Source organism: Paroedura picta, chromosome 5, assembly GCF_049243985.1.
Source record: "Paroedura picta isolate Pp20150507F chromosome 5, Ppicta_v3.0, whole genome shotgun sequence".
NCBI lineage: Eukaryota > Metazoa > Chordata > Lepidosauria > Squamata > Gekkonidae > Paroedura > Paroedura picta.
In genome coordinates, this window is record NC_135373.1 from 113,697,393 (window position 1) to 113,719,658 (window position 22,266).

Consider the following 22,266-nt stretch of genomic DNA (forward strand, 5'->3'; position numbering starts at 1 on the left):
TGAGGACTGTTGTGCAATTGATAGCTTGGTGAAATTCTGTCTGTACTCTTTGTATATAACAGGAACCACGTGTGGAAGGAACTGTTTGTTTGCAAGAGATAATAACTTTGGTTTGTGTGAAACTGAATTGTTTTGTTCGTCTTACAGCTATTTGGAATTTAAACAGATTCTTCTCCAGATTGTAGAAAGCCTGTCTCTTCAAATGTTCCTGTCCATAATCATGAAGAAAGACAACTTTAAGTGCCACTAGTATCAGGTTTCTGGGACTCTGTGGAGCTGTTCTAAAATGCAGGTGGATTAATGATGCAAATTCCAACACTGGTGATTAAAGTGCTTCCCTTTTGTTTGTTTGTTTGTTCCAGGCTCTTTGTGGCCTGTGCTCCTTTATAACTGTTCCAATCTTTATACTCCCCTGCCTGGAGCTCCTCTGTTTGTTTTTCCTGGCCATTCGCTGTTTACAGAGTTTCAGTAATGGGAGTGAAGTAACATCTTGTTTATTGAGAAGAAAAGTTCTCCACAATAATACAGATGCTCCGTCCAAAGCTGTACTTTGGTGAAAAGTGTGGGGTGGGAGAGGTCATTGGATTTAACATGCGTGATTTCAGAGAGCAAATATAATGGAAGGAACTGGAAAGGTGTTTTTTGTCAGTCCCGTATCTGAAATATCACATTCTGACCACCGCCTCCCTCAACAACCAGTAGCTCTGCCTCTGTTTCCCCAAACCAACCCACCAACATATTTTTACCCACAGAAATGTAAACTCTTGTTATAAATACCTGCTGATTCATTTTGCCACCCTTTAAGGTGTGCAGTAGAGCCTCTTGTGGCGCAGAGTGGTAAGCAGCAGAAATGCTGTCTGAAGCTGTCTGCCCATGAGGCTGGGAGTTCAATCCCAGCAGCCGGCTTAAGGTTGACTCAGCCTTCCATCCTTCCAAGGTCGGTAAAATGAGTACCCAGCTTGCTGGGGGGTAAACGGTAATGACTGGGGAAGGCACTGGCAAACCACCCCGTATTGAGTCTGCCATGAAAATGCTAGAGGGCGTCACCCCAAGGGTCAGACATGACTTGGTGCTTGCACAGGGGATACCTTTACCTTTAAGGTGTGCAGTACTACCAGTAGCCCACGTGTAATAAAATACCAAAGAAAGATAATGAAAAGTATGAAGTTAGTGAAGCAATATGATTTGCAAAGAATGATGACCTATTGGGAATTACTGCTCATGGAAGCATGGCTTCCAAATAGAGACACCTCTAAATGGTGGCATTTTACTTGGCCACCACAGAATAGTTTGCACACAGACCACCTTAAAAAATGTAAGGAGGGGGCAGCATTGTGCTAGAGTTCAGCATTATGGGTCCTGTGACTGATCAAGCTCTTGATCTGGAAGATACTGATTTATTTTTTTATTTTATTGCATTTACCTTCCGCCCTGCCCCAGAATACTGTAACCGTGTTAAAGATAACTCTAGAAATCTGATTTCAGAGATGAACAAAAATCCATTGTGCCTGTATTGCGAATGGTTATCTACCTGACATACATGGATCGATCACCCCCATTCAGTACGGCACAAAGATGCCATATAGATCACTGCTTGCCAGAGACGCTGGGCTTTTGTTTTTTTCTCTTCCTGTGACATCTATTAAGAGTTTGTCATTACCTTTACCCTCAAATGGCCTCATAACATGTCCTGTCCTTGCTCATTGCCCTGAACTGTCCTGTGTGGAATTCTCATCAGAGTTTGGAGTGGGGAAGGACGCCTAGGCTGGCTACCTCCCACTGCAGGGGGCATGCTTTGAGAAGGTTTTGTGGCTGGTTTAAGTCGTTTCCTGCGTTTACCTGCCAAAATGTCAATAAGAGCAGCATTTCAAGAGCAGGGGAATTGTAGAGGGACATTTACCAACAGTGAGATTTTCAACAGTATCAATTATAAGCCTTGATATTATCTTAGTTAAGAGACACGATTAATTTATTTAAAGGTTATTGCCTATAAGATGGGAATTTGTTATTTGCCAGATTCAGGTGTGGTAACCATGTTGGTCTGAAGCAGCAGAACAAAGGCACCTTTAAGACCAACAATATTTATTCACGGTATAAGCTTTTGTGTCCGTGCACATTTCTTCAGTATCCAAAGAAGTGTGAACAAACACAAAAGTATATACCTTGAATAAAACATCATTGGACTTAAAGGTGCCCCTGGACTCAAATTTTGTTTACATTATTACCCAGGACCTGGGTAAAGGGGGAGATATCATGCTGGTGTGCAGCATAAGGTACTTTAGATTTTTTAAATGCCTTTTATCTGTTGTTTTAATTTTTTTTCCAAATAGCTTTTATATTATTGTTCCACATATTGGTTCCAGAGATGCTCAGGAGAAATGCTGGCATATAAATAGTATAAACAAATAAATGTTCTTTTATTTTATCCCATCTTTTAATATGTAGCGGTCACCGAAGTATTAGTTTTTTTTAGCCCTTGGAGATATTTTATTTTATGCATCCAAATTTAATGCTGCCTTTCCACCCAGTCAGGTGCACATAAAAAAAACACCTAAATAACTTTAAGCAACATTTAAAATTATAAAATAATTACATTAGAATGTATTCCAAACAATACCAGGAGGGCCAATAGCTGTTATTGGTGGTATGCCAAACAAAACAGAAAAGTCCTCACCTGTTGGAGAGACTGATAGAGGGAGGCAGATGAAGGTCTCTGGGAAGGGAGTTCCAAAATTTTAGTGCCAAGACCAAGAAAGCACTTTCTCAGGTCACCACTTGTCCTGCCTCAGGTGTCAGTGGCAACTGAAGCAGGGCCCCCAAAGATGACCAGAGTGAGCAAATAGGTTCATAGAGGACAAGGTGGACCTAAGGTATGTTGGTCTCAGGCTCTACTGAGCTTTAAAGGTGAATACGAGCACCTTGAATCGAGTCTAGAAGCAACTGTAAGCCAGTGTAGATGGAACAAGACTAGAGTGGCATGGTGTCAATGACCCATTCCAGTCAACACTCTAGCCACAGTATTCTATACAAACTGGACAGTCTTCAAGCATAGCCTCACAGAGCACATTGCAGTAATCTAATCTAGATGTTACCAGAGTAAGTTATTCAGATCCTCTATTTCCAGAATAGGTCGCTTTAGGAGTGGTTTCTAGCCATGCACATGTTGCAACCCACCAAACCATATACACCCAAAACCGATGGGTTGCATCCATCCTGCTTGGGCATGAAAAAACCCCAAGGATTATCAATTACATATGCCAGGCCATAGTATATGTTTGGTGGGCATATTTAGCTTAGAAGGTCACAAAATTTGCAGCCATGATGTAGTCTCTACATTTTAAAACTTTTAAATTGTATGTAAAGTTATATATTAAGGTATGTGTAAAGGTAAGCTAAATAAGAGCCTCTTGTGGCGCAGAGTGGAAAGGCAGCCGTCTGAAAGCTTTGCCCATGAGGCTGGGAGTTCAATCCCAGCAGCCGGCTCAAGGTCGACTCAGCCTTCCATCCTTCCGAGGTCGGTAAAATGAGTACCCAGCTTGCTGGGGGGTAAACGGTAATGACTGGGGAAGGCACTGGCAAACCACCCCGTATTGAGTCTGCCATGAAAACGCTAGAGGGCGTCACCCCAAGGGTCAGACATGACTCGGTGCTTGCACAGGGGATACCTTTACCTTTACCTTTAAAGGTAAGCTATAGTGGAATGTGTCAACAGTGTTCATAGAATCCTAGAATCATAGAGTTGGAAGGGGCCATACAGGCCATCTAGTCCAACCCCCTGCTCACCGCAGGACCAGCCCTAAGCATCCTAAAGCATCCAAGAAAAGTGTGTATCCAACCTTTGCTTGAAGACTGCCAGTGTTCTTTGTAGTTTTGTGCTTGTTCATGTTCATTTCTTACACCTGATTATGATAAGGCTTCTTCTGTTTGTCCATGACACTATGAAACTAGTAGCACATGAATCATGTGCCCTGTTGTCATGATTCCTGCATTTGATAGCAGAACTGGTTCATATTAAGCAAGCTTGTATTTATTTCTTCTTCACACTCCGCTTAAGACGGCCATAGACAAATTCAAACCAGAAGCTTTTCTCGTGTAGGAAATTCCAGTGGTAGCGCGTGTAAGCCAGTGGTATCCTTGAGTAATCTGTTCCAGAGTGAATTTAACTAATTATAAAGCATGTTTGGTTGAGTTACAGGGAGCTTAATTCAAGATCTGAAGCCAGTTGTCCTGATTTGTTTGGTTTTCTCTTGAGTATTGCCATGGCTGAGTGCAAATACTCTTCTAAAGACATGAAAAAATTCATCTTATCATTTTTTTTCATCTCACCAAAATCCCAATGTCTATCCATTCTTCAAAGACCCATCTCTTTTTATGCAGTTTTCCACATGCTCCTTGTCTGAACATTTGATGCCTTCATATTGAATTCTAGCAGAGCTTCTTGCATCGAGGTGAATGCAAAAGATACCAGCATTGGTCATATATTTCCATCTTCTGTTTTTAAATGTAACACATGATAGAGGTTGGAACTGCAGAGTCCAGTCGCACCTTTAAAACCAACAAAGATTTATTCAAGGACTCTGATTTTATTGTATCTCTTGCTTGGAAACTCTACAGGTTCCTCCATCCCTTCATTGTTGTGTTTTTACTCAAGTGGATGCTACTCTCCATGGAGCTGTGTCCACAGTGATTCTTTCATGGTGAATTTTTAGAGTACTAAAACTGGATTCAAAGCAGTTTTGAATTCTTAGTCAGAATTGGATGAGGGATTTTTGGCCTTAGGATCTCTTATACTCACGCTACGGTTCCTTAGCAGTGGCTATTTAAGAACAAAATGCCATGAGTGTCATATAATAACACTCACTGGATCAGAGAAAAATAATTCCATACACATTTCTCTGACTTCATCCTTTATCAGCAGGATTTAGAACAAGTTGTTTGTATTCTATGCTGTTTTCAAGAATTGCATTTGAAAGGGTTGTTTATTCAATTATTTTTACTATCCTAGTAATGCGCAGTACTCCTGCATTCTGGGAAATGTATGCAGAACATGTTTTCACCAGCCCATAATTCAGCCTGGAGAACATCCCGATCCCCCGTGTCTTGTCTTTGTGTGAAGCAGCATGCAAGAGTTCCAGTGGATTTGTTCTTCTTTGGAAAAAGAGTCATTGTGTGCAACATTTTAATGGGTTCTGCTCTCACACAATAGCTCAAAATCCCCCAATCCCATTTCTTCTGGCCCCCTCTCCCCCAGGAGCAGGTTTTCAGGGGACATTTCAGGGTGCTGTTAAGAGAGGTGAAAGTCCCATTCTGAGGGTGGCAATCCTTGCACCCACAGGAAAATCATGCTGGATCCAACATATATGTATAAATAAATGTGACTTCTACATTAAAAAAAACACACATATTGTGGTCTAACCTGCTGTCAGTGACACAGGAGCCCAATCCTTATTTTCCAAGGCAAGAAATGGTCAGCCTGAGAGGCAACATACAGCATGTTGAAGGGTAAAATAATCTGTACGTGCCGTGTTAAAGGAGAGCGAACGATGTAAGCCACTTTGAACCTCCATTGGGGAGAAAGGTGGGGTAGAGATGGAGTAAATAAATAAAATACATGTCAGTCGCAATAGAAGTGAAAGCAGTCCTTAGTAGTTGCTTTCTCACTATAGCAGCATCTGCCTTAGGTTGCTCACTCAGCACTTATTCCGCCACCTCCTTCTGTCGTTACTTTAAAACATGTTTTATTTTTGCCTTTCCCCCCCCCAACCAAGTGCCAGGCTGAAGGCCAGATCCTATATGGAACCCTTTACTTTACGCCCTCAGGTGCTTAATGAATTCTGTGTCTCATTTCCTTGCAGCTTCATGACGAGCAGGAGAAAGGCGAGAGGGACAGTGCGGAGCTGCAGGAGTTTGCCAACGCCGTTCTGCAGCAGATAGCCGACCACTGCCCTGACATCCTGGAGCAAGTCGTCAACGCCCTGGAGGAATCGTCGTGACCAGGACCCATGCCAGGCCTGCCAGGAGGAGCGTGCCCAGGGGCTGAGCCCAGCCAGTCCGAGGAGTCGTGGGGATGAGGAAGAGCATGAGGGGAGAAACCAGGACAGGAATTTTTGGTGCACCTTTTTATAAAAACAAAAACTGAACTCCACTGGTATCTCAGCTCTTCCAGTCTAGAAGTTCTGAATCATGCCTGCATTCATCTTTTCACTGCCTTTTTAACTTTGGAATACACCCCCCAGTTACTTTTCCTGCTGGCTTTTGGGATGCGTCCGCTCAGAAATTTGCTGAGCCCGGTAAACACGGGAGTGGCAATATTTTGGACAATGGTTCTGGTGATTCATGAGGTGGTGGCAATGGACCCCTTGCCTTCAGTTTATTTTCCCAGTTGGATGGGGGAAGCTGAGCATGCTCTAGTAGTGGCCAACACCAGTTTAGATTGCTCAAGATTGGCTGTCTGTGTATGCACAAGTATTTTACTTTAGAAGGGGAAGTTGTCACAGAGGGAGAGCGGCCCTTGTTCTTGGCGGTCATGACACAAAAGCAAGGCTGCAGAATGTTATTGTGTAGCATCTTCATATCAGGAGCTGCATTTTTGTTTACCCTCTGGGCCCTGAAATGCCGGCCGCTGTCTCCTTTAGTTGCCTTCCTTCATCCGGCCATTTGTCATCCTTTATCTCCTCTGTGTATCTTTGCATTCTCGTTTGTGGGGTGCTTTCTTCATGGTTGACTTTTCAAACCATTTCTAGTTTTACTTCTTGAACTGTGCCTAGTAGCAGAGTACTAAATATGGTCGCGCCTGACGCTTTTACCTTCCGTAGCTCCCCACACAACAATTAGTGAGTCCAAAATAGTTCTCTACATGGCGTCCTGTCCACAAAGCCAAATTAATGGACTGGATAGGAATCTGAATATTCGCACGTTTTGCACTAACTGTGAACATAGTTTTACGCCCGTGCAGCGGCTTTATGCGTAGTGTCATTCTGCAGGTATTCAGCAGAGCAACGCTGGCTTCACTGTATTCTTCCTTAGAGGAACTAACTCCTTCTGCAGCTTCTCCTTGTTAATCGTACCTTTAGAGCCAGTAAGATAGAAGTGGTCGAGAACTAGAAATAGTTCTAGAAATAGAGAACTAGAGCGCAAGAAATAGAGGAAGGATTGCCTGCTTACGTTGCTTTTCTTCCTTTTTTATCTCTATACTAGTCCTATTCGCCATATTCTGTATTTCCAACTCGAGCATCTCTTAGATGGAAGTTCCTGCAGTGGAGTTTCCTTGACCCTGCATTCCAGGTCAGTAAGGCAGACACTCTGAAAGATTTTTTTCCACCTTATTATAGAGGCCATGCCAAACGCATGAAAGAATTCTTTCCACTCTCTCTTATTTTACTCTCTTCCGCTTGTATTGTCCCCCCAGAAATCTGACAGCTCCTATCCTAAGACATCAGTGATTATTTTTTAAATATAGAAAGGAAGGTAATCTCTGAAAGGCAGCACTCCTGTTAAAGCCCTGGTGTTTTATTGCAAAGGGATGCAAAGGGGCCATCCAGTGCCAATTTGTTTCAGTGATGTTCAGCTTCTTCCTTGAAGGACTTGAGAACTGAGGTGCATCATAAGCAAGCACAGCTTGCCTTGTCTGCGCCTTCATGGTTTCTGGAGATTGGGGGGGGGGGGGGGATAGTTTTAGAACCGAGGGCAGTAATAGCCTGTGGCTGATGCTTTTCGTCACAGCGCAGTAAAATGGGTGGCGGTGGGGAGACCTGATTGTTCCCAAGGCCTGAATTGCCTTTACCGGAAGGCATGTAGACAGTGACTGTACATACCACTGAGCCATGCCTCATACCAGAGCCACGCCTTGGCCCTGTTGCTTGAATCAGCGGATTTTGATAGGAGCTTCGGTTTTGAAATCTCCCTTCTAGCTTGTTCTTCTCCATCCCTAATTACTCACTGCAGGAATTTAATGCTGCCTGTAAAACCATCGCAGCCCTTCAGGCCTAACATCTTCTTCCCAACACCACCACCACTCCCTGGCCTGCCCCATTAAGTTGTATAGCTGGGTCTCCAGCTGCCCTTATTCCCTGCTGTAAAACAATCTACTCTCTCTGTGGGAGAAGCGGTGGAATTTTCCTTATCGGTGGTTGAAACGACCGGTGCTTGTAAACCTCTGATGTGAGATGCTTCTTGATAGCACTTGCCTTTGTGAAGAGCAGGGAGGGGAGCCAGTCAGAGATAGTTGCTTATGGTGGCTGCTTCATCCCCATGTGTTTATTGCACTTCCCATATATTGCCGTTCTCCATCCTAGTATTCCTGGAGTCTTTAACTCAGCTGCCACCATGTGGCTGTGCTGCAGCAAAACACACACACACACACACACAAACACACACACAACACCCTGGAATTGCTTCGGCACAAGCGCGCCCTTCCCAGCACAGTGCGTGCAAGACCGACTGCAATGAAATCGCGATAACACCCATTGTTTACACTCAGCTCCACTCTCAGGATGTTTTCTGGAAGGATTTGTGGAGCAGAGCCAGTTCCCACGCTGGCCATTTGGTTTCTGTTTGAACCCTTCCCTCGCCAACTCCAAATCTGGAATATGTCTGCCTTACAACTTCTCCCTCCCTCCCCTCCCACACGCTTTTCCACCTCATTCCATGAGTTTAGTCCTGCCATTCTAAAGCCCATTCCGAGCCTATCAGTAAAGAAGTTTCAGAGACACAGAGAGAGAGAGAGAGACTAAGCAATATTTGACCTTGGAGTCAAGCATATTTAGATCTATCAACCATGAACTGTTGTGGATAATCCTCTTGATGCTGTTTGGCTAGTAGTGAATCCTCACCATATTCCTTTAGGAACCATGGGGCCTTTAATAAAAGGCTTTGACCATGTTGCTGGAGTTCAACATGGCCTGTTTCAACGTCTTTCCTTCATTGTAGACTCTAAGAGAGTTGGCTTCATTGGAAGTCAAGTTGACGTTGAGTTCACTATGAGATGGTCTACCAGCATGCTCAAGTGAGTGGGGATTATAGATACATGTGGCCCCCTCGTTGCCAGTAAGAGTCATCGCCTGTGTTCAGTAAAGAGAGCTCTGGATAAATGTGCCACAGTGAAATCATTTTGATGGCTTTGCTCCTGAATCCAGTATTCAAGAATATCCTGTTCCCAATGAATCCCCAACAAACTTCCACATGAATGGAGTTTTATTTGCTGGATTATAACAAAGCGGGCTTTAATTAAGGAGTGTCATGTTTTCTGTTTCGAGCTACAATAATGTTAATTTGTTAAACGTCAGAAAGGTTTATAAATTGCAGGAATCCTCCACAGAAGAGAAAAATAGTACAATTAATCTTTCCTTGTATATGAGAAATCAGATAATTTCTTGGAGTGCTGATTGCAAATCTTAGGGATCCTCAAGAATACAAATTCTCATTCTAAAATCACCAAGTATTGGTAATCCTGGTATAAACAATACTTCAGCCATGGAATTGCATAGTGACACCGGCTGCCAACGTTTAAGGAAAGGATTAATCTAGCTAGATGAAATACGTTTCTTGTGTGTACAGTCTGTTACAATTATTTTTGGGGTCATTTGCTTGTTTTTTCACTCAACAAATGCCAAAATGCTCTTTGGAAATCCCAAACCTCAGTTACAATTAAATGAATGACATGATGAGACACTTTAAAGTGTGCCATCGAATATCATTTAGTGAAGGGGGAAAAAAAATCAAGTACAGCTTCAGGAAACTTTTCATCCAAAGGAATTTTCTCTGTGTATCTTGTGAGCAAGTTGTGAATATTTTGTCATAGGAGTTTTAGACATCTGTTTCTATCCATTCTGGTGTTTAAAGCAGGGGTAGTCAACCTGTGGTCCTCCAGATGTCCATGGACTACAATTCCCATGAGCCCCTTTGCTGTCAGGGGCTCATGGGAATTGTAGTCGATGGACATCTGGAGGACCACAGGTTGACTACCCCTGGTTTTAAAGGGTACTTCATTCGAGAAAATTCTTGTATCTTGGGGGGGGGGAAGAGTTAATGAAACACCATTTTCCACCTCCCTCGTACCTTGTTGTGCTTGAGTGCCATGAAATTTTTCTTACCCAAAGGTAGTGGGGTGGCTTTTAAAATACTGGTTTCTATCTTAAGTATAGTTTCCCTGGCATCACTATAGTCTAAGTTCTTGCAGTGACTTTATGGAGTATCTTTCTGTCAAAGTGCTTGGGGTTTGAAGGAACCCTTTTAGAAAACCTTGCAGCAGAAGCAAAGGAAAGTGGGGAGCCCTGTATTTAATAACACTGCCCCAACCAAGCCAGTGGAGTGAGAAAACCAGGCAGTGGGTGCTTTAGGGCTGCCAGAATTGACAAGGCAGATTCTTCTCTTGCCAATCACCAGGTCTTGTCAGCTCAGCAGGTGCTGTTTTTATTAAAAACTAAATATTTTTTAACTTTTTTCCATTTAAGTAGAGGAAGCCTTATCCTTCTGAACAAAATGGCTGTCTGCTGATCTTTTTTAAAAAGAATAAAACCGTTTCCAAACTTTTTAGTGTCAAAAGCATAAAAAATAAGAATAATGACTTTTTTCCAGTACGTGTGGCGAGTGCTGTAACCTGTCATCATTGGTATTTCTCCTGCAACTTTTTCAGGGTTTTTTGGGTTTTTTAAAAATTTCCTGTTTTGTTCTCTGCTTGTTGATTATCGTCTGTGTGGTCCTCGGGCTGGGGCAGTTACTGACAACGTGTGTCTCTTGTTCGATTTACTTTCTAAAAGGTAGAAGTAGAAATGAAAATAAAAGTCGTGTTTAAAAATATAAGCATTTAATGTGTCATCCGAAGGAATTCAAAATATGAAACGGCAAAGCTCTGGATTCCTCCTCCCAGTTTCTGTAAGGACGTGGATTTTATTTTAGTTTTTTTAGGCTCATGGTACCTATCAGTTGCCTTTGACAGACCAAGGAAGACCAAACCGGCGTGGCCTCTTAGGAATGTTATCAACTCTTGGCTTCTAATGCTCTGCTGTACAGACTGCTTTTGAAATACAGAAAGGGACAATGATCGGCTAGGCCTTGCTAGCCACGACGGTCCTTGTGGATTTCCCTGGGGGATGTAACACTGCAGTTTTGGCTTAACACTGGGGAGGCGTCAGAGCATATTTGTATACGCAGGAGCCCTAATTATGTCTCATGCAAGCTCAGCATTTCTAAAGGCACCTTCAGCTCTGCGGTGCCAGTTTACATGTGTGTGGTCGTTTTGTACCCACCTACTTTTGAAAACATTCCTCTAGAATTTCTTGTTTTTGTATCAAAGGGGTTTGTAGTTCTTTTCTATACCACTGGGTTAAAATATCTGAACTTAAAAGAGGGGCATGGAGAGCATAAAATCCATATATTATAAATATATATTGTTGCAACTGGTCACATCTATAAACATTAATATATGTTTATTTGTTTTTTAAGAACCTGATTAATAGCTATAATTCCAGTTTGAGGTTGCCAGGATTCAGATAGTGGGATCTCTCTGAGTGACAGCTGTTCCATTGGGAATACCAGTTTGGGAAAATACTGACATCTGTCATCTTTCTCTTGAGCCAGGCTCGTTTATGTGGGATCTAACTGCAGAGCCACATTTAATGGCCATTTCTCCATTAATCTGGTTTTCCCCACTGACCTCTCCTCATCAGTTTGCTCAGTTCATGATTTAGGTGGCTATTAATTCACCTACTTGGGCTTCGATAAGATCTGTCAGTCTTGAGACGGTATCTTAAGTTCTGAGTTTCGCCCTCTGTCCATCAGGCTTTGGTGCTTACCGGATGTTCACTTTTAGGTTCTGAGGGGTGAATAAATAAACAGGATTATATTCCCCCCCTTCCCCCCCCCAAAAAAAATTCCTTCCCGTATAATTCTATATGACATGCTGTTCATCCATACTTGCCAAAACAGTATTCTTGCTTCCCTAGGGTTCATCTCATGCTAAAAGTTCCATGCCAATTTCTGGTTTTCTAGATCGTTCATTAAGGCAGTGCCAGTAGACTCTCATATCGAGTGAGAAACCATAGGAAGCCCCCCGCTCTCCCCCACCGTCCCCCTGCAGTCGGCAATCCGTTATCTCCTTGGGAAGTGGTGTGTTGCACTTTAGTGGAGGAGAAGCCTGGCTTTGCATATATAGCCCCGACATACTTTGAGTTCCTTCTGGAAGCAGCAGCAGCCGTGGGAGGTGAGAGATGTTTGTGATGCGAGTGCGAACGCTGCCTTCAATTTGTATGTGTTTTATTGATGGAGTCATGTTACTGACAGGATAATAATGAATTGCAAAGAAAACCGTATTATATATTCAACTTTGCCTTGATAATATAAACACTTTTGTTCTGTTTTTTTTTCTTTTTTATTCACAAACTAAGTTCACCAGGAAATTATAAAATTATTTAAAAGCAGTGCTGTCTGTTCTTTTGAGTGCCTTTATCATGATTTTTGTCATGTGTTTTGCGTGGGCAGGGGTCCAAATGAGATGAACCTCCTTGTTGCAAAGAAAAAGGGAGAACAGTTGTTTTTTATAAACCGCTTTTCACTACCCGAAGGAGACTCAAAGTGAGCTACAAACACTTTTCTCTACCGTAAGCCACAACAGACACCCTGCAAGGTAGGTGGAACTGAGAGAGCTCTGAGAGAACAGTGACCAGACCAAAGTCACCCAGTTGGTTGCATGTAGAGGAGGAGTGGGGAATCAAACCCAGATGAAAGGACACCGCTCCGATCACTATTATATTGGCTCTCCTTCCCTGCAAGATTTCCTTCCCTGTCCCCATGTGGCCTCAAGAGAACGCATCAGAATCTGAGATCCTGTGATGGGCGATGGCTGGGTTGTTTGTGTGGCTTCCAAGTTGCCAGGACATCTACTGATGCTGTGTGATGGCCAGGATGCTTCCACCTAGCAAGGTTCCCTGCCCCAGCCCCCCTCCTGTGGTCATTGCCCCTTCCCCTGGGCTACTGGGGCTAATTTGCATAAATAAAAAATAATTTGCATTTTAATCCCCAGTTTTGTATTGTTGGACTAATATAACAATAAATGTAACAGGTTCTGTGAATTTCCAGCTTTTCTTGTTGTTTGTAATTGTTTGTAATTGTTTGTAATAGGGTTGTACACTTCGGCTGCCAAAGCAGCTGTTCCAGCCCGAAGCAGCCCGAGTACTGCGCAGGGGGAAGGGGCGGCACCAGTGCCGGCACCACCTCTCCCCTCCCCTTCCTGTGCCATAGCGCTGGCTGCTTCGGGCTGGAACAGCTGCCTTGGTAGCCAAAGCTCACAACCCCAGTTTGTAATGGCTCTAGCCGCGCTTTTCCCCATATTTCTCTGCAACTAACAGGGCTAGAGATTTACTTTTTTATGAAAGCTGGAAATTAATAGAACCTGTGACACTTATTGTTATAACAGTGTGTGTTCCCTGTGAGGGGAGGAAATCGCTGGGATAAGGACAGGATCAGGAAAAATGGCTGCTGCGTGCACAGGAAAATCTGAACTTCCCCACCCCAGTGTAGATTGTAAGTGGCAGATTGTAAGTGGGTGGGCAGAAGGGGCTGTGTCGATGCTTGTCTTTTGTGGCACTTTCTTGTATGCCCAGGGAAATGGCAATTGCCACTTGGGTTGGGAGGTGAATCTCCTCCAGGCCAGACTGGCCAGGGATTCTGGGTTGGGGGGGCATCATCTGGGCATGGAATTGGGGTCGCAGTAGGTGTGCAGGTTGTCATGAATTTTGTGCATTCTGCAGGGGGTTGGACAAGAAGACCCTGGAGGACCCTTCCAACTCTATGATTCTATGATTCAGTGTGGTTATCCAAGCTTTATTGCAGTCTTTCCCAAAACATTCTCAGAAACTCCACAGAAAATAACATTTAGACACCATATATTTTACATCTGCACAGCACTTGTCCGCGCACACACCGGAGAGAGGGCGGTAGTTCCTGGGGTTTTAATATAAGCTGGTTTTTAATAAATTGGTTTAAATTATTTAAATATGCTAATTCACCTGTAAGCCACCCTGAGCCCTCGGAGAAGGGCGGCATAGAAATTTGATAAATAAATAAAGATTGGGAAAATGCAGGGAAATCCTGGGAAGTGCCTGAATGCACCACAGTGTCAAAAGGAAATGCGGTGTTGGGGGCAGGAAACACTTCTCAGCAGCCCGGAGCCCTTGTGTCAATGGCCCAGGGCTCAGCCACAAATCTTGTGCACAGAAAGCAGGTCTTCTAGACTTAATCGGCGGCTCTGCTCCAGAACGCATCCCATTAAGCCACAAAGCCATAGAGAATGCTTTTTAAAGTTATGCCGGGGTGACATGCGTTTTCACTTAGTCACGCGAGCGTAGACCTTCAAAGAAAGCGTCTGGCTACGGACTCTTCCCCAGCTTGCCACCCGCCATGCTTTCCCAATAAAATATACTTTAAACGTCATCCACTGTGCCTCTTTAGCACAGCCTTTTATGCCATGTGGTCTTTGAGAACTAGAATGTGATAGAACTGGAGCTTCTTGTGATCTAACCTGAATAATTCACAGACAAGAGGGAGTAGATGGGATTTCCAACTGCAAAAGTGAACAAACGGATATTTCCCTGTACTAACATCTTTTTGTTGCCTTTCTTCGTGCTGCGTCGTTCCTGAGGAGGTGCTCTGCGATTCACCGCTTCTGAATCCCCATCAGTGTTATCCAGTGAAAAGAAAGTCAAGTGTTTATCCATCCATATTTGAAATAAGACATAACTTGGCCTCTTTTATTCATTTATCTATGAATGTTACAGTCTGCCTTTCTCACTGAGAACGAAGACTCGTAGTGCAAGAAGAAGTGCTTTTAATACCCCACCTTTCACTACCCAAAGGAGTCCTAAAGCACTTTAAAAACAACTATCCCTCCCTCTTCCCACCACAGACACCCTGTGAGATAGGCGGGGCTGAGAGAGCCCTAAGAGAAATGTGTGAGAACAGCCCTAAAAGAACTGTGACTAGCCCAAGGGCACCCAGCTGAAAGCATGTGAAGGAGTGGACTCTCCAGGTTACAGTCCACCACTGTAACCGCTATGCCATGCTGGTTAAATAGGATTCAACAGGATGGGATATCGAATGAACAGTGCAATAAGGTTTGAGCTACAGAAATCTTGAAACAAGCAAGAATCTAAAACTGAGCTGAAGCAAAGGATGAAGAAGAACTAAAGTGTTGGATCTTTATATCCCAGTTTTCTTTATTTTAAGGAGTCTCAAAGCAGCTTACAATTACTTTCCCTTCCTCTCCCCACAACAGGCACCTTAAGAAGTAGATGAGGCTGAGAGTTCTGAGAGAACTGCGACTGGCCGAAGGTCACCCATCTGGCTTCATGTGGAGGAGGAGTGGGGAATCAAACGCAGTTCTCCAGACAGACTCTGCTGCTCTTCAATCACAGTCACTGACCCATACAAAATCATTGCACCTGGCTGGTTCTTGAAATGGGACATATTAAATGGTGTGGAATCTACATAGCTGGACAGTGATAGACAGTGGTGTAGATCTCTGTCCCTGTCCCAATGCAGCTACCTGAACTGTTATATTGCAGGACGGTCCTATTTAACCTGTGCAAAAAACTGCTCTTGAATAATTCCTTTTTGCATAGTTGGTGGAAATTCAGGAAAATGGAAGCTTTTCTAACTAACCTTATCAGATGGGCCATTCTGTAAGGTGGGGGCCAAAGGACACAGAAGTCCCCGTTGTTACAGATTTGGGTCACTTGCAGGGTGGCGCCCCTCCTGCTGAGAGGAGTGAAGCTTTCAAGGCAAAGCACACAGAGATGAGGGACCAAGGCCCTTCAGTACCTTGAACTGAGCTAGGCAGCCAGGAGAGCTGGCTTTCTCAACCAGGGTCTCATGAAGCCCTGGGGTTTCTTGATGGCTCTGGAAGGGATTCCTAAATGGGTGGGAGTTAATTAATTTTAATATATTTTTAATATATTTTTTAATTTTTAATATATTTTTAAAATTCGTTAAAACATTAATCCTGTGATATTTCCATATGTGGTCATGTCAGTCTGCCCCCCCCTTCCAAAAGTGGCTAATGGTGGGCCTGGAGGGGGTGGGAAGGGGAGGGGCCCCAGGTGGGCGTGTCCACAGCTCTGCTTTCTCAACCATATTCTGCACGATCGTGCTGCTTCTGGGGTCTCTCAAAGCCTGAAGAATGTTTCAGGGGGTTCCCAACGATTAAAAAAAAGTTGAGGAAGGCTGCAGAAGAGTGCAGAATGGGAGTGATAATCTTTTGGAACTGATTCTCTGCCATTTCAGTCTGTAGAGCTTCTCTTTCCTCCACAGGATCCTCTGGTGCCAACTGTACTTACTAGTAAACAAGACAAATTTAGAGTCCGGTGGCACCTTTAGGACCAAGAAAGCAAACAAGGCTGTTATTCTAATGGACCCAGTGGCCAATGCCAGCTCAGGTGTTTAACATCTGTTTTAATAGTTTTAATATTTTACATCGTGCCCTGGGAATAACTGAAAGGTTTATAGGTACAGAAAGCCATGAATATTTGCTTCTCAAGGTCTGTGCTCTCAGCTTTATGGGGATTTTCAGCACCCTCTTGGTTACAAGTGGGAAGCACACGTCGTCTTGGGCCAGGAAACAGACAGCTTTAGGGATTTCTAAGAACACCAGCAGGAAGGGATCCATTGACTTCCGCTCCGGTATCTTTGATTTGTCTTAATGTGTTTGGCAGATGAGACCTGAAGGCCTTCGTCGGGCCAGGGCTAGCCGTGCCGCCTCATAGCTGTTACCTGTGGTCACGTGAACAAAACTACACAGAAGCGAAATACAACAGTGGCTGCAGGGGGACGTGTCATTCAGAAAGCACTCAGAATCGTATTGCTTAATGGCGAACCCATTCGGAACATGAAAGCCACTGAGGTTCAAGAGTTTCCAACTCAGGAAGTGGTCAGAGTTTTTTAAAAATCAGTAAGAAATACAAATACTGAAGATACTTCCTGCAGTAGCGACGGTTGAGTCACAGGTTGGAGGGCCCCGGAACAATAACATTGCTCATCCCAAATTCCTTTCATGCATTGTCAGGTTGCTGTTCGTGTGCTGGGCGGTAAAGAGAGTTCAAGACGTCCTGTTTCCGATGGAAGCAAAAACCGCTTGCAAAGCTCTTACTCCTAGGTTATGGGAAAGGCCCTGTTGTGCACATTCATCCCCTAAGACTTGTGCATCTCATCACAGTCCGACTGCGATTTGTATTTTCATGGCAAAAAAAGATCTAGCAGTTTGCAGGCTTTGAATGCACAGTAGATCGGACCCAGCGATCCATAGTGGCAAGGATTGTGGATATTTCCTACATTGCCCACCCTGCAACGGTCCTTTTTCACCCTGGGAAAGCTAATTCCTAGGTTCATGGGACCTGCACGGACTACAGGCCACACGGGGGAGAGGGTAAAATTTTCCTGTCTTCTGTTAACTGTAAGTAAAAGGTAAAGGTATCCCCTGTGCAATTCCCCAATAGGGAATTGGTTAAAGAACCACACTCAAAGAGTTATTGTCAATGGTGTTTCATCAGACTGGAGAGAGGTGAGTAGCGGGGTACCTCAGGGCTCGGTGCTCGGCCTGGTACTTTTTAACATATTTATTAATGATCTAGATGAGGGGGTGGAGGGACTACTCATCAAGTTTGCAGATGACACCAAATTGGGAGGACTGGCAAATACTCCGGAAGATAGAGACAGAGTTCAACGAGATCTGAACACAATGGAAAAATGGGCAAATGAGAACAAGATGCAATTTAATAAAGATAAGTGTAAAGTTCTGCATCTGGGTCAGAAAAATGAAAAGCATGCCTACTGGATGGGGGATACACTTCTAGGTAACACTGTGTGTGAACGAGACCTTGGGGTGCTTGTGGATTGTAAACTAAACATGAGCAAGCAGTGTGATGCAGCGGTAAAAAGGGCAAATGCCATTTTGGGCTGTATCAACAGGGGCATCACATCAAAATCACAAGATGTCATAGTCCCATTGTATATGGCACTGGTCAGACCACACCTGGAGTACTGTGTACAGTTCTGGAGGCCTCACTTCAAGAAGGACGTAGATAAAATTGAAAGGGTACAGAGGAGAGTGACGAGGATGATCTGGGGCCAAGGGACCAAGCCCTATGAAGATAGGTTGAGGGACTTGGGAATGTTCAGCCTGGAGAAAAGGAGGTTGAGAGGGGACATGATAGCCCTCTTTAAGTATTTGAAAGGTTGTCACTTGGAGGAGGGCAGGATGCTGTTTCTGTTGGCTGCAGAGGAGAGGACATGCAGTAATGGGTTTAAACTTCAAGTACAACAATATAGGCTAGATATCAGGAAAAAAAGTTTTCACAGTCAGAGTATTTCAGCAGTGGAATAGGCTGCCTAAGGTGGTGAGCTCCCCCTCACTGGCAGTCTTCAAGCAAAGGTTGGATGCACACTTTTCTTGGATGCTTTAGGATGCTTAGGGCTGATCCTGCGTTGAGCAGGGGGTTGGACTAGATGGCCTGTATAGCCCCTTCCAACTCTATGATTCTATGATTCTATGCACAAACCATTTTTGATCCAGCAATCCTTCTGGGTAAGGTGTCTTCAGCACTGACAGGTCTCTTCCTTCCCCGCATTCTGTTCCATGGTATCTACTTAACTACTGCTGATGAAAATAATTAGAGCCCCCAATTTGCTCTGAATTGGGGCTCCCATCCAAAGGGGCCCCTCTTTCCTTTCATTTTTGATGTCTGAATACTGCTGTCTTTTTATATTCTGAACAGTCAAGAGGTCCTTGCCTGGTTCTTGTGTTCTCGGAGGGCGGAGGAGTCCAATTGAGGCAAAGCAGCATTATCTCAGTTGACATCATGATGGATAACCACCTGCATATCTTGGTGTTACTCATTAGCTTGGAAATATAATGCAGGGACTTGAAAGCACATTCTAGCAGAGCAATAACAGATTTGTTTGAGACAAGCTTTTTATTATTGCAGGCTCTCTGGGCTGCTTCCAGACAGCAATTCAGTGGAAAAGTGAGAACAGGATAAGGGGGGGGGGGGGGACCTTTGTGCTTGTCACACTACCTGCATAGTTGTGGAATTTCTCTTGTCTTCCTCTGGCCGTAGCACTGTGAGAGTTTCCCTGTGAGATCGGAATTGCAAAATATATATAGAAGAATTATGTTGTGCATTTTTTAATTTGCAGAATGGTAGTGATGAAGTTGTTCAAGGACTGTTTTATTTTGTTCTGGCTGAGAGTGCTCATTAGATGAGCTGAGAGAGTTGGTGGATACAAAGAAGGACTTCCAAGAGTTGGAAGCACCAACTTTAAAATGGAGAATTGTCTCTGCTGCCCAGGAAATCCCCAGGCTGAGCTAACAGCAACGATCACAGATGCGGAGTTGACACCTCCCATGACCACATGGTGTTGTTGAGGAATTTCAAATGTGTATGTTGGCTGCCCATGAGATGACTCAGGGCTAGGTAGCAACTATGGGACCATCCCAACATATTACAATTTTAATAATTGTACTGAACCAAACCTGCTCATACCTGCTCAGACTGGCAGCAGCTTTCCAGGTTTCAGATGAAGATCTCTCATCTCACCTAACACCAGATCTTTTTAACCAGGGGTGCTGTAACTGAACCTGAGATTTTATGCATGCCAACAAGGTGCTAAGCTATAAGCCAGCCCTTCTCGACTTTTTTACCCTTGAGAAACCCCTGAAACATTCTTCAGGCTTTGAGAAACCCCAGAAGTGGTGCGATCGTGCAGAATATGGTTGGGAAGCAGAGCTGTGGACACGGCCACCCATTCAAACATGACTATATATGAAAATATCACCCGATAAATGTTTAACAAATTAAAAAAATATATTAAAATTAATTAACTCCCACACATTCAGGAAACCCTGGCTGAGAAAGTCTGCTAAAAGCCATGGCCCCTCTTAATTACATTGCACCATTTTGGAAACAAACGGTCTGTGATTAAGACATTTTTCATACAACAACTTAGTTGCAGAAACCATTACCTTGTTAAAAGTTCAGATGAGCAGCCTTTAAGTCCTGTGCAGGTATGGCATTGCAAATAATCTATTGATCCCACCAGTTTCACTGTCAAAATACAAATGGGGGGGGATAAGAGGCAATATCCAAACCAGTTAACTTGGCTGCAGAGTTTCAAGCTTAGTGTTATTTGAGCTGAAAGTGACCCATGATGTCTAAATGAGCTGGATGACAAGAAGTAATAGGAGGTTGTCCAATAAAAAGCATAAGGTACAACCAATACTTCCTCCGTGAACCAAAGGACTTTGGGTTTCAGTGATACTCCTTTGACTCCTCATGTTCTGAAATCTTCAGCAAACAACTCTGATCTCCATAGAATATCAAGTCTTTATGATACCTGATGGATCAAGACCACATTTGTAAGGGGTCTGCTATGGGCATGTACAGTTAAGGAGGGCCAGTGTGCATTGTGGTTATTGAAGGGGGCGTGTCCTTGGTCAGTTATTGGGAAGGGCAGAGAAACCTTCAGGGGTGTGCAGTCTTTACTCACACCAGAAAGAGGTTGATCTAAGAAGGGGCTGTCCACTTCTCTCTCCGATAGATATCGTGGGGAGTTAGCACTCTAAAGCACCAAAAAGCACACCTAGCACCCGTTGTATTTACAAGTACAACGGGCTTGGTCCCTAGTTAAAAGTATATAAATAAGCCTATGCTTATTGCTGAAGAGAGACCAAAGGTAAAAGGGCAATGATAGAGTTTGGAATACTGTCAGATCAAACTGGCCAATTAGCTTGACTCAGACAACCTCAAAGGCAAAGGGGAATAAAAGTTAGACGCAACAGATCAGCTGTACTTGTCTTCTAGTAGTCTAAATATCTCAGTGCCTGCGGGATAAACACCAAGATCTGCTCTCTTTCTCATTCCTCCAGCGAGATCATACAAAAATACAACGGACAAAGATCATATGACGAGCCTGTTCTAGAACAAAGCTTCATAAACTGTGGGTCGCAACCCCATATGGGGTTGCGTAACTGAATGGGGGGGTCGCGATTCCCGGGGACTTCCAGCCAGTACTGATTTATGCATGTCGTGCTTGTAGCACTTACTACTGCCCCGCAGGCTGCCTTTCCAGTGAAGGCCCTGAATTGGGTGACAGGCAGCCTGCCGGAGAGCGCACACATGCATTTCTGGCACTGAAGGGACCTGGATGCAGCAGCCTGCTCTGCCCCACTGCTTCAACTGAGACTAGGAGCTTCATTGCCTGGTCAAGCTGCAGAGGAGGAGAGTGACTATGCCGAAGAGGGTGGCGGCCGCTGACTGGGGATGAGTCGGCTGGCTGGATCCAGGGCAAGGTGCATGCAGGAAGCAGTGGTTGGGGGCTGCTTCAGGTTCTGCTCTCCCTCCCCCGTGTGCAGGAGTGTATAATGGGTGGGTGTTGCATGAGATCCAGCCATACTATGGACAAGATGCCCACCAGTCCTGAAGACTCACTGGAGCAGCAGCACCGGTGGCCCCAGACCAAGACCCTGGCAAGATGACAGCATTGACAATAGAGATCTACCTTGACAGCTGTCGATACGATAACATTTATTGTATATAGCCAAAGGCCACTACAAAACACAATTAAAACAATATGGTACAAATACAAATAAAACAATATTTCTCTGATATTGCGTACATAAAATTGTAAGCATGGACTACTGCGTTACAATAAGAGGAATAAAATGGTGTATCAACGTGGAGGCTCCTGTAAAAATGCACTAGCTCGGATCTTCCAAAGGGGTGGCAGATTACAGTAGATGAGCAATTGGGATGTGAGTGTCCTGCATAGTGCAGGGGGTTGGACTAGATGACCCAAGAGGTCCCTTCCAACTGTATGATTCTATGATTCCTGGCAGCCAGAGCGAAAAGTGTCACCCTATATGAGATATAAGGGTCGACATCTGATAATATTAGGTGACTTTGTTAAAATCAGAAATAGGGTGTGAGTTTGGTAATAACTTGGCAAGGAATTTGCCCCTGGGTTCAGAGTACAGGGGACAAGCCAAAACATAGTGGGTCAGGTCCTCCACAGATAGATTTCCACATATACACAGGCATTGAGCTGTGGGTATTTGGAGATATCACCCAGAGAGCATGGCTGATGGCATCATTTCAAACCGCAAAGATGTTAGGGCCATTCTAAGATTACATGTTGTTATATTTACTAAATATGATGCTCTAGAATGGTCTTTTTTAATTGTTTTATACCATGGGGCTGATTGTGATATCTGAATTGAAGAGT

General features: G+C 44.0%; 1 protein-coding gene and 1 long non-coding RNA gene across 17 annotated transcripts in view; one reads left to right on the forward strand and one right to left on the reverse strand.

The window, feature by feature from the left end:
- ERC1 (ELKS/RAB6-interacting/CAST family member 1) overlaps positions 1 to 12,416 on the forward strand; it is a 216,196-nt gene extending 203,780 nt beyond the window's left edge. For 14 of the 16 annotated variants that reach the window (XM_077340007.1, XM_077340011.1, XM_077340020.1 and 11 more), the window contains one exon: positions 5,856 to 12,416. In XM_077340007.1, coding sequence (XP_077196122.1) covers positions 5,856 to 5,993 — 138 coding nt within the window. In that variant the 3' untranslated portion in view covers positions 5,994 to 12,416. The other 2 variants (XR_013231416.1, XM_077340017.1) reach the window with 2 other exon arrangements.
- A 7,587-nt stretch (positions 12,417 to 20,003) lies between these two features.
- LOC143838554 (uncharacterized) overlaps positions 20,004 to 22,266 on the reverse strand; it is a 36,070-nt gene continuing 33,807 nt past the window's right edge. The window contains exon 3 of the long non-coding RNA XR_013231418.1: positions 20,004 to 20,090. This is a non-coding gene — a long non-coding RNA (uncharacterized LOC143838554). The remainder of the gene's footprint in view (positions 20,091 to 22,266) is intronic.